Source organism: Seriola aureovittata, chromosome 24 (genome assembly GCF_021018895.1).
Source record: "Seriola aureovittata isolate HTS-2021-v1 ecotype China chromosome 24, ASM2101889v1, whole genome shotgun sequence".
Lineage (NCBI taxonomy): Eukaryota > Metazoa > Chordata > Actinopteri > Carangiformes > Carangidae > Seriola > Seriola aureovittata.
The window spans coordinates 9,532,674-9,545,012 of NC_079387.1; the positions used below are offsets into that span (position 1 = coordinate 9,532,674).

Genomic DNA, 12,339 nt, shown 5'->3' on the forward strand with positions numbered 1-12,339 from the left:
ATAATGATCTTCGGGCAAACTAAACTGAAACAAACACACACAATTCACTAAACTATATGATCATATTTTAGCTATATATAAATGTGAAAATGAACTTAAGTAGGATTCAAACAGATGCACCATTTGTTAAACTACATGCAGAGAATCAATAGATCATCATCAGATTAATTATTTAAAACAATTATCTGGACCACACCTACGAAGATAGATTCAAAGTGAGGAATGTATATTTATTTTATGAATGCGTAAATGAAAGGATGACGTTACCAAGAGAACCGCTTCATATTTTAGTTGATCCCTCGTGTTTCTGTGTATTTCAAGTACAAAAACTCAAATGAACTGGAACGAACAAGTCAACAAATGTATTTCCATTTCCATCAGATGCATCTAGTGACCGACTGTATGTCCTCTGTTGACCTCTACTGGCGAGCAGCGGCAACTGCAACAGTGCGGTCAGGTCCATGCGTCCTCCCCTCCTCTCACAGACAGACACTCACATATAACTAATTAACAGTTACAGAAATGTCTGGTTTCACATTATAACAAGCAACTACGGTGACGTAGCTGTTTGATCCATTTTTATAAATTATAATCAACAAAGTAAGTCAACAAAGTTCTTTTCATAAATAGTTTATTTTACTTCTTTAAACCTTGTCAGACATTTTATTCTGAAATAAAAAAATGTGTTAAGACAATCTAATATTTATGTTATAGACCTACAGTTTATTTTTTAATTTGTATTTAGTTTGTCTATTATTTTAACATATTCTTTATAGTTCCAAAACAACTCTAAACTCCAAATATTAGTTTACTATTAAATATACTAGCTACTACTGCTAGCCTACTATATCTATTTATATTATTTACACTACTAGCCTATTACTATAGCAATAATACTACTCCTACTACTACCACTAATAATAATAATAATAATAATAATAATAATGATATTTGATCATTTAACAAAAAGAAAAAAAATGTTATTCTTGTTTCAAACTATTCAGATTTGGCTCAGCAGGAATATGACTACGCACACGCGCGCGCACGCACAAACACGTACCTCCCCCGCCCCCCCCCCCACCACCACCACCACCCCCCTCGTGCGCCCCATGCACGGGGACACTGATGTGTGACAGTGGCGGATGGCCTTGGCCACGCGGGACGCAGCCGCTGCGCTTCGCCTTCGCGGGACAGGTTCCACACGCGCCCTTTTTTTTTAGACTAGTCTAGCCTCGCGTCTTTTTTTTGTACTCTCTCTCGCTGTAACTCTCTGTTATCCTCTCTCTGTGTCTCTCTCTCCCTCCCCCCTCCTCTCCCACTAACCTCTCCGACTCCTCGCTTGGTCGCCTCGAGCCCACCGGTGGGAGTAAGAGACAGAAGAAGAAGAAGAAGGACGGAAAGAAGTGAGAGAAGAAGAAGAAGAAGAAGAAGGAGGAGGAGGAGGAGAAGAAGAAGAAGCGCGCTGCCCGGAGGGAGACGTGTTTCGGAGGAGAGCGGTAAGCAGCAGGTGGAGGCTGGAGTGATGGAGTTATCTGAGGTGGGAGGGAAGAGGAGGGATTATCATCCTTCCACCTGCTGGATTATCAGCACCTCTCGTGCTGCATTCACTTCCCTGTGGGAAAGACGGCACACAGGAAGCCTCTAATATTTCATAAAGTTAATTTATCATAAAAACCGAACTCAGAATATTTGACATTAATTGATTGTTCAGATTTTTTCATTTTTTTTTTATATCACAGTTATTGTTAGCATTAAAAAAAAACAGTCCTGAACAGTAATTTAAACTGTCTTACTCAACTTCAATTGGCTTGTTTCGCCATTTATATGTGGAGTATATGAGAGAAACCTTCTGGTAACTTTTTCTTTTTTATATATTCAAACAAGATAAAGCAGCAAAATTAATTAACTGTTCATCACAAAAAGATACTGTATTTTAAACCAGGGTTCCTAGAGAGAGACTGGTGTTGTTTTCTGTCAGGCTTTCTGCACATTACCTGGTGAGGCCACTGCACATATCTGTGAAAATATCATTGTTCGTTCATGAGCCATTTGCATTTAGTTGTTGATTCCTCTCTATGTTGCTGCCTCCATGTAAAAGAGGCAGATGCCAAATGGTCTAAAATTTATTTATCTGTTATTTTGTCATCAGCAGAGAGGAAATACAGATTTCTCAAATTAAAAAAATAGACCTAATGTCATGTATGTTTTTGCTTTTATAGCTTTTATTTTTAGTACTAACACCACAGGATACGTCTTAATAACCAACACTTTGAATTTGCTGATCTTAACCACCCAGTTGTTGAAATATTTATTTATATATTCCCCCGTTTATTCTGGGATGTTTCACTCGTGATGTTCCTTTCTTTGGACCTTCTCTAGTCTCCACCAGAGTTTGCCTGCGTGCATCTTTGTACACGTTTAAACACTGTTTTGTACTTTTATTATTGCACACCTTTAGTCACAGTTATTGCGCATTTAACTTAACGCTTATTTATTCACTTTTATGTACATTTACAAACCATTACACACCATTTTGTATTTTTATGCAACTTGAATGCACCTTAATCCATACATTTACACACTTTATGCACTTTAATGCACTTCCTGTGTCCCTGACTTATCAGCCCATAGCATCATTTCTTCAACATTGATCATGTTTACATGGAGTAACGCGGCTATGTGAGCTCGCCTCGGTTAATCTAACTGATTTATAATGTTTATGGGTGTGTGTCAGACTAAATTTAGGGTTAGTCGATTGAGTGGCCAATGAAGAGAATGGACTTTCACACGAACGCCACCACTGTCTGCATATCTTTAAAAAGTTTTCAGGTGCGGACGGCAGGCCAAGAGTTAACTGTTTGGGCTGTTTTAGCACAAAGGCCTCTGATCCATGAAAAGCACACGGCAGACAGGACAATGTCCATCTGGCAGCTTCTCTATTGTCCGTGGTGACAGATGGTATTTCATCACGTCAACACATCATGTATATGTACACATGCCGCTGTTACGGTAGATTGGAGCATCAGTGGGCTCTTAATAGAGCTTTTCATTCGTTAGCTGAGAACATGATTCTCTGTGCGTTCAGGACTTTGGAAAAGTGACATCATCTGCGTCGACTCCGCTTTAGCACAGATGCTATGACAACATTTAAGGTGGATTTTTGAATCTTTTACTGTATTAAAGGGGCCAATGTAATATTATATTTCTATTTTATATTTTGCCATATAAACCTTCAGTTTGTCAGTGGTTCTCTATCGTGGATTTTCATTTCATTATTCCATCGGGATATTCACAGTTTATATTAGAAGTAAGTGAAGTTAGTGGCTTCTATTCACTAGTGACAGTGTGGAGGTCAGACATACAGGAGCAATGTATGCTACTGTAACGAGTGTGTGTGTGTGTGTCTGTGTGTGTGTGTGTGTGTCTGTGTGTGTGTGTGTGTGTGTGTGTGTCTGTGTGTGTGTATCAGTCGATCCCAGGCAAACATTTGCCCTCCTCAGCATTCCTGGGATGTGATGAGTCCAGCATTCAACAGGGACAACCTGTTATCCACTCATTCACTTCCCACAGATGGCCAGCCATTGTCCACTAGCCAGCCAGCCCTGCAGCACAGACACACACACACACACACACACACGCACACACATGCACCGTACACATTTGCAGAGTAACATACAGATGCGATTGAGATGTGAAGTTTTATTCTGTCTTTAGTAGTTTTCAGATTTCAGAAAAACATAAATATAAACAATCTAACGGTTTCTTTTAATTGTAATTAATGTAATTAGGACTAGTCTGGTTGGTACCAGACAAGACACTGCAGCAAACTTGTACAGAAACGGCGTCTTCGGTGCTTTTTGTGGAGACAGTTCTGAAACTTTGAGACGCCTCCTCGTTCTCTCCTCCACAGACTCCTAGTCGCCGTCGCTCACTCCTCTCTTCAGCTCTGGAAAACCAGTCATTGCTGCCGGTGCAGGGAATGTCGCCGCAGACAGCGGATTTAAAACTATACCGTACTCTGAAACACCAGGCACTGATAGGCTCCATCAGCTCTGCGTCAACTAGTTTGGCGAGGCCTTGAATGTAACGGACATTTGCGTATGTGTAAAACTCCCCTGTTTTAGCATTTTAACATTTCAGCGTCTTTCAGCTCATTGTTTTGGTTTCGATCCGCTCTCTCTGTTCTCCTCAGTGTCTTCTCCAGATACGCTCTTCAGCAGAAACCGTAATCATTATGGATTATTAGTTGCTAAAGAGACAGATATTTCCCTCCGGAGAGTTCAGATTGGACTTAATGTTCTATTCATTCATTCATCGGGTGAGCGCATGACTTCTGCTCTGCATGTGCTGAATGTGAAACAGACAAGTGTTTGCAGTATAAACTCTCATATATCTCCACCTGTAAATATTAAATCTCTGGGATGTGATGAACTAATGTGTCCTCCCCTTCAGAAAAGCTATTGCCCTACATGCTATGCTAACGCTATAACCCCACTTTATTCTTCTAATCTACATTTTATGACGCATGACCGCTCACAGATTTCAGTATTGCTCATGTTAGCGGTCCTGGAGTCACTAAACACGAAGCTGGTTTGGTTTGGTTGCATTAAAAGTAGTGATGAGGACTTTGTGTGGTTTGTTACCTCTAAAGTTGACAAGAGCATTTTGTCTCTTCTTTCCAGATATTGTTTTTCTTCTGGTCTCTGGTCGATGGATTTATCACTGACAATACAACAATATTTTAGTAAGTCTGCCTCCCTTGTCTTTTCGTTGTCTGCTCCGACCTCAAAACCTGCCGTAGGTTTCAGATTTACCAAAACTGACAACAGGTGTGTTGATGAGGAGAAGTGGTCGGGTCTGTGCAGAAGCTAAATTGCTGTTGTGTCACGTTTTCTAAAGTCTTATTGTCAACAAATCGCCAAACACCAGAACATCCCCTCACAAGTTAATATGGTTCTGTTATTTCTCCCACTGCCCCAAGTGTGAAAATATCTCCAAATAAATGCAATGTTTAGAATATCGTTTGCGGGGAAGTCGGACACGATGTTGGTTTTGGTGTCTTTGTGGAATTTGTTGACAATAATAAAAACATAAAAACAACACCGGCCTTATCATTCAAAACAAATACCTCGTCCCGTTTGTGTTGTTCACCACCGACTCTCGTTTCTCTCTCCAGGCTAGAAAACAGAGTGAAGCATGGGTGACTGGAGCTTTCTAGGGCGGCTGCTTGAGAACGCTCAAGAACACTCCACTGTGATTGGAAAGGTGAGCGATTGATTGATTGATTGATTGATTATCAGAGAGCAAGAATTGTTAAATTGTTGATGAACCTAATGAATCTGTTGGTCCTTCCTCCCCAGGTTTGGCTGACTGTCCTCTTCATCTTTCGCATCTTGGTGCTGGGTGCAGCGGCCGAGGAGGTCTGGGGGGACGAGCAGTCAGACTTCACATGTAACACGCAACAGCCCGGTTGCGAGAACGTCTGCTATGACGAGGCCTTCCCCATCTCCCACATCCGCTTCTGGGTGCTGCAGATCATCTTCGTATCCACGCCCACCCTTATCTACCTGGGCCATGTGCTGCACATCGTCCGCATGGAGGAGAAGAGACGGGAGAGGGAGGAGGAGCTCAGGAAGGCCGGACGGCACCAGGAAGACCACGACCCCCTCTTTCACAACGGGGTCGGTGACGGAGGAGGAGGAGGAGGAGGAGGCGGGAAAAAGGAGAAGCCGCCGATTCGCGACGAGCACGGGAAGATCCGTATCCGCGGGGCGTTACTGAGGACCTACATCTTCAACATCATCTTCAAGACTCTGTTTGAGGTGGGCTTCATCCTGGGACAGTACTTCCTGTATGGCTTCCACCTGAGGCCGCTCTATAAATGTGGCCGCTGGCCCTGCCCCAACACTGTGGACTGCTTCATCTCCAGGTTAGAGAGCAGGACTTCCTCAGAGGAGCCATCTCTTTTTTTTTTTTTTTGTCTTCATTTTCTTCTTGTTTGTGTGTGTGTGTGTGTTTCTGTCATAGGCTACATTTGGGGACACATTTCAGACCAGTTAATTGTCCAATTGGGAACAAAAATGGGAAATAGCTCAAGGTTAAGGTTAGAGAGTAAGTCTTCAGGAAATGAATGTAAGTCTATGTAATGTCCCCAAAAGTGACCTATGACAACCTGTGTGTGTGTGTGTGTGTCCTAAAACCCAGAAATCAGTTCGCACTTTTGGACCATTTTGGTTGGATGGTTTCTTAAAGCTTTTACATCTCCAAAAAAAAAGGTCAGTTGCCAACTTGGCTTTTTGTCAAGGGAACCGGGGTGACTCACTGAAGCCACGCCCCCACAGCTACACCTGTCAAGCTGCAAGCAATTACTAATGGTGGCACCTTTACCTTTTTTTCCAGCCATTTCTGGTAGAAATGACAGACTTCATCAGCTGTAGCTTGAATATGCATCTGATGGCCACATACATGATACTGTGGTAAAAGACTGGAGCTGCAGTCGAAACACTGAGGCTAAAGCTACATGCAGAAAGTCAGTGGTTGATGATTCACCTGGAAGACATGGACATAACAGTCTTGAGATAAAATGCTGGTTCAGACTGTTTCGTTCTAGCTTCAGCTTGTGTGGCTGCTTAGCTAATCTGCTCGTTCTAATCTTTTGTGTTGACGACTAACTTGGTTGAAATGTACGTTTTGCCAAATCCGATAAAGAGCCGATACGTTTCTCTAAACACATTTGTTTGTGTTTGTGAGTTAAATCTACTTTTGTCTGTTTGTTGTCTCAGGCCCACGGAAAAGACGATCTTCATCATCTTCATGCTCGTGGTTGCCTGTGTCTCTCTGCTGCTCAACCTGCTCGAGATCTACCACCTGGGCTGGAAGAAGGTCAAACAGGGGGTCACCAATGAGTTCGTACCCGACACTGAGTCGCTGCTGCTCGGTCCGGACGAGCGAGGAGACTCGGAGACGATTCCTGAGCAGACCGCCCCGTCGGTGCTCGACTGTCTGCCGGCGTACGCCAGTGTGACCGTGGTGGGGGCCGGAGCGTCGGGGGGAAGAGCTTACAGTCCAACAGAAGGCACCGCCCCTTTGCCCGCTGAGCTCAAGATGGATGGCGCAGGGTTCCACCCAGACGACTACCTGTTGGAGACCCTGCCCACTTCCTTTTACGGCGGCCGTAACAAAGGGAGCGTGGGAAGCCGCGGTCAGCTGACTGCAATGGAGCAGAACTGGAGCAACATGGCACTGGAGCTCCGCAATGGAAAAAACTCCACCTCCTCCTACCCTCCTACTCTTCCCTCTCCTCCCACCTCCACCTCCTCCTCTCCTCAGGAGGAGTCGACTCCCGCGCATGAGGATCAACGCTCAATGTTTCCCACACTTCCTCGTAATACCCCTCTTTCCCCCCTCACGCCACAGGAGACAGCGTTGGATGAGGAAAACACCACAGCGCCTTATATGGTCCCACACGACGACTTCACCGTGGTCACCAGGGCGGAGATGCATCAGCCTCCGTCTGCCGCGGCGACAGACATCCGGAAGCCGAGTCGGGCCAGCAAGAACAGCAGCGTCCGAGCTCGCCCCGACGACCTGGCCGTGTAGCTAAAACCCACACACACTCACACACTCACACAACCTCACACACATGCTGTATACACATAGAAAAACCTACAAATGCACAACAGCATTAAACCACACGAGCACGCCCTCCAGCAAAAGACTGACGCTCTGCAAGGCAGATGTTAACTAGTAGATTCAGCTGGAGTCGGCCGCTTATTTTAATCTCAGAATTATGAACCAGGAATAGGGAAAGAAGGAGTTTGGCCAGATTACACTGATGGCACCCTGCTGATGCCCTGTCTACACATCAGTCATATCAGCAACAGTACGAAAAAGTGAGCTCAACTTTTAAAAACATCAGCTCTGCAGAAATCCTCCGGTAGCACATCTGGAGTCGGTGCGGACAGAGGTCTGTGCACATGTGATCCAGATGTGAGAATTTTCTGTCATTCACCAACATTTTAAAGCAATCAAAGAAAAATTAAACACAACACTGTCGAACACGAACGTCATAGTAAAAGACACAACGATAAAAGTGAGGGAGGGGAGGAAGAAGCCGAAGATAAAACAAATTTACGATCAAAAACTAAAGACACAACAAAGCAGATATTTGATTTGATTGAACAAAACAAACAAACATATAAATAAAGGTTTTCATACGTATTTAACACGGAGCATCTAAATGAAGAATTTTGTAATAATTTAAATACCTGTTCTGAGGGTATTTTCTTCAGGGTTTAAACACAAAAAGTGCCTTTTAATAATTCGTACAAATTATGAGATTGTAGTATGAATAATGTTATTTTTTAATCAATTTATTGTTTTTAATTCTGTTGTTGAGCACAACTCTCATGAGAGTTTTTAGAGGCGAGACTCAGTAAAAGCCGATTCTCGCCAGTTTGCAACTTTTTTTTTTTCTGCATCACTAATAATCAAGTGCGACAAAACGAAACCACCATGAAGCTGGTTCTCCGACTGAAACGTGCACTTACCGTGTTTAAACTGTGTCGTTAAAGTAATAGTTTGACATTTTGGGAAATAATCATGTCCGTGCGTTGACCGTGGAGTCAGTTAGCTTAGCTTAGCTTAGCTTAGCATAAAGACGGGAGAACGGGGAAACGGCTAGCAAAGCAGCTCACCACACAGCTCAAAATACAATCCAATATGAACACTAGTATAATTCATTCAGCAAATTTAAACTGTAGATTGTATTTAAATGTAAAGTTCACGATGTAAAGTGTAAACAGCTCCAGATGTGTGACGCAGCGAAGGTCAACAACGTTAAGGGAAAACAGCGTGACGGTAAACAACAATCCCAAACTGGATTTTCCCACCATTGTGTGAACACATCATTAAAAGATACCTGTAGCTGTGTGTTTGAGCTTTGACGAGCCAGGCTAGCTGTTTCCCCCCGCTTCCAGTCTTTATGCTAAGCTAAGCTAATCTAATCGTCTGCTGGCTCCATAGTGAAGGCACAGATATGAAAGCTGTATCGATCTTCTCCCCTAACTGTTGGAGAAAACAAAAAAAAAGGAAAAGAACATACTTCCCAAAAATGTAAACCCTTCCTTTAAGTGATACAGGTGATCCAACATGGCTGCCATGTTGGAGCCGGTGTGTGACGGCACCTAAAGTCCAGTGGATTAATGATAACGTGCTCAGCACAAAGAGAGAGATTAAGCGCCAGCATGGCTGCTACTCACTGATCTGGCCACGCTCTCTTTTGTTAGAGGAGTTGGACAGGGAGGGTGTACAGGCCCATGAAATGGGGATCACAAACACACACACTTACATACACACCCACAGTGTATATATATATATATATATATATATTTATATTTATATATATATTTATATATATATTTACATATACAATATATAGGCAGCACAGACACGAATAAGGAAAGGTTGATGATGATGATGATGATGATGATGATAATGATGATGATGATGATGATGATTGGACTAACTAATAAGTTTTGGAGCGTAGAGGCCTCAGTACTATATTCTTTTACTTTCATCTTTCTTTTATTTCTTTGCTGGGAGACATCAGAGGAGAGGTTTGCACTTTTGTTTCTTTATTTTCATTTTTCTTGTGACGTGGTGATGGAGCCGTGCGTCTGTGGAATCTGTCCGTCTGCGTGTGTGTGTGCGTGCTCTCACCCAGCCTGTCATTTCAATGAAGAGAGGGATGCACCGACGTTAGGACAGAGAGGATGACCGGAGGAAAGCAATAAAGCAGTCCCACCCTGAGACGTAGTCTTTAGGCTTCACAGGCTGTGTGTGTGTGTGTGTGTGTGTGTGTGTGTGTGTGTGTGTGTGTGTGTGTGTGTGTGTGTGTGTTGAGGTACCTTAATTTGTTTCAGTGTTTACAAAATGACATCTCTGCAGTTACATCAGGGTAAACTATATAAAGTTTATAAATATGTAAATATATAATGATTAATAGTATTGATAGACACCACAGGATATTATACAGAACTACCTATATTTAAAAAAAACAGTTGTTAGTTTCTGATCAAGCTGCAATTTTATTATTTATAAAGACTTTCCCTAAGAAAAACCAAAAAACCAAGTGTGCTTCAGTAGTTTCTGACATTGGCCCCGCTGGTCACTTTACACAAAAATCCAATGTTAGAAAAGATGCAAATAAAAAATAAAACACCATCAAGGTCTAAATGACATTTGGTTTATTGAGCAATGTGAAGCTTTGCAGCTTGAACAGGGAATAAAAATCAGTTCACCTTCTTTCTGATGCTTGTGTTTGCAGTGTGTTACAGAACTGTGGAGTTCCCCTATGTGTTCTGTATAGGAGGAGTCCAAGTTCATTTTCTAGACTAGCTGTAGAATAAACAGTAGCTTTTAGATTATTTTTTTTTTTTGGAGAAACAAAAAAGAGAGCAATATGATCTAAAAAAAGTGATTTTATTTCTCTGTTAATTCTTAACAGACATCCCACATAGGAATGTTCATTTTTCCTGTTCTTCTCATTAATTCCTGCCAAAAAAGAGAGAAACAAACAAATAGAAAAATGGCTAATATGAACTCAGCTGTGTTGCCTTACAGCAACTACCCAACAGCTTTAATTAATCAAGGCAAATTATTCATGTTTTATCCAACAGTCAGGAATATAAAATACACCCTAGTAGCAAGGGGGAGTGGTTTGGGGCAAATTGCGTTTTGGGTTTGTACATCTTTGTGTTTCTTTCTGGGCAGAATATTAGAGGATTATAACTTAACATACTTGAAAAATACTAGAATGATTTACCATTCGTGAATTAGCATTTGAGCACCGTAACCAAAATAACCTAAATGAATGTATGTTTACATGTCGATAAAAACAAAATGTTGTTTTTGTCCACGCACTTGCTTTTTCCGGAGCTTTCTTGCATGGTCTTCACTGTTTGTGTAGTTTTTAACCGGCTTGGGTAAGATAGTTTACCATCAGGTAAATAACCCGTGACTTTGTTTTTACGCTGTCACAGTGTCATGGGTGTTAACCATCTCCTAAAGACACTGCTTGTGCTGAATGAGATTTTTTTATTGCAGCTGCCAAATCTTCAAGTGCCTTGATTAATGGTCACACACTGTAATAAATACATTTATATCATGGAAATGTTCACCCATATGCATTCATGGCAACGTGGAACTTAAGTATCACAGCTGCGCAGCGGTCAGACGTTTAGGCAACACAGCCATGGCCTTTGTTAATAAAGTTAGCTCAGCGTTAGCAACCAAGCTAACTTCTAAATTGCTAGTGTTCGTTGCTTGTCGCAAAGTTTTGGCACATTATCAAAGTTGTTAATTATTGCCAAGAGTTTGATGAGAAGACTACAACCACTTTTATGTTTATCCATGAAGTACAGAGGGACAGTGGTGAGGTTTAGCAAAGCTAACTGTCTCCTGACTGTAGCTTCATGAGAGTGGTATGGATCTCTGTTGGACGAGCTACCACAAAATGTGAACTTCCTCTCTGTTATTTTTAGTTTTGTCATGGCTTGTCAACTGGCAGTTCACCTTATTTGTAGTTTTAACATCACTAGCCGACAAACGTGTCCCAATAATGTCCCAATAGCTAAATAAATACAAAATTTTTAAAAAACAGATGAAAAATTTCTGTCATCTTTGCTTTGACGACAACATATGAGAAAAGTTCCAGATTTCAGAATTAAGTCAAAATGCTCAGAACCAGGAAACAAACTCGCTCTTCCAGTTCCAGAGTCATGCATTTTATTATTTGGCTTGTAATAAAACCTGAATGAAACTGAACCATTGTTAATATTATTTGTTCCACGTGTTTCTGTGACAAGCCTAAATGTCTGTATTTGACCACTGTGTGGTCTTAACTATTCTATGATTTGACCAGGATTGGAATCTGAATATGTCGCCATGTTGAAAAGCGAATGCGTCTGCCGACCCCATAACCTTAGCTCTATTTTTAAAAGTTTAAAAGTTAATGACTTTCATCTTGTCATGAATGCAACCGTTTAATTTACACAAACCAACGTGAGGTGACACAGGAAGCTGCAGTGAAAGGCGCTTCAGTTTTAGCACATTAGCCACATTTTGGTTCAGAACAACTGATGTTGTCGAGCACAGGGTGAACTACAGGCTGAATACATGCTGTCTGCTGACTGTGTCAAATGTTTACATGTCTCTGATCAAACCTAAACTTCAGCACACCACGGCAGCTGCAGCACTTAATCTGTATGAGCTGTGATGTGCCTGATTGAACCAAAGATATTTACCAAAGAGATCACAATGCATAATGGATTGTTTTTT

General features: G+C 41.8%; 1 protein-coding gene across 1 annotated transcript; it reads left to right on the forward strand.

The window, feature by feature from the left end:
- The first annotated feature begins 103 nt into the window (after positions 1-103).
- On the forward strand, positions 104-9,391 carry LOC130165575 (gap junction alpha-3 protein-like). Its single transcript, XM_056370945.1, has 5 exons — positions 104-1,496; positions 4,683-4,744; positions 5,177-5,265; positions 5,361-5,929; positions 6,783-9,391. The coding sequence occupies exons 3-5, from the start codon at positions 5,197-5,199 to the stop codon at positions 7,597-7,599; spliced, it is 1,455 nt and encodes a 484-aa protein (XP_056226920.1). The 5' UTR covers positions 104-1,496; positions 4,683-4,744; positions 5,177-5,196; the 3' UTR covers positions 7,600-9,391.
- Positions 9,392-12,339: the final 2,948 nt, after the last annotated feature.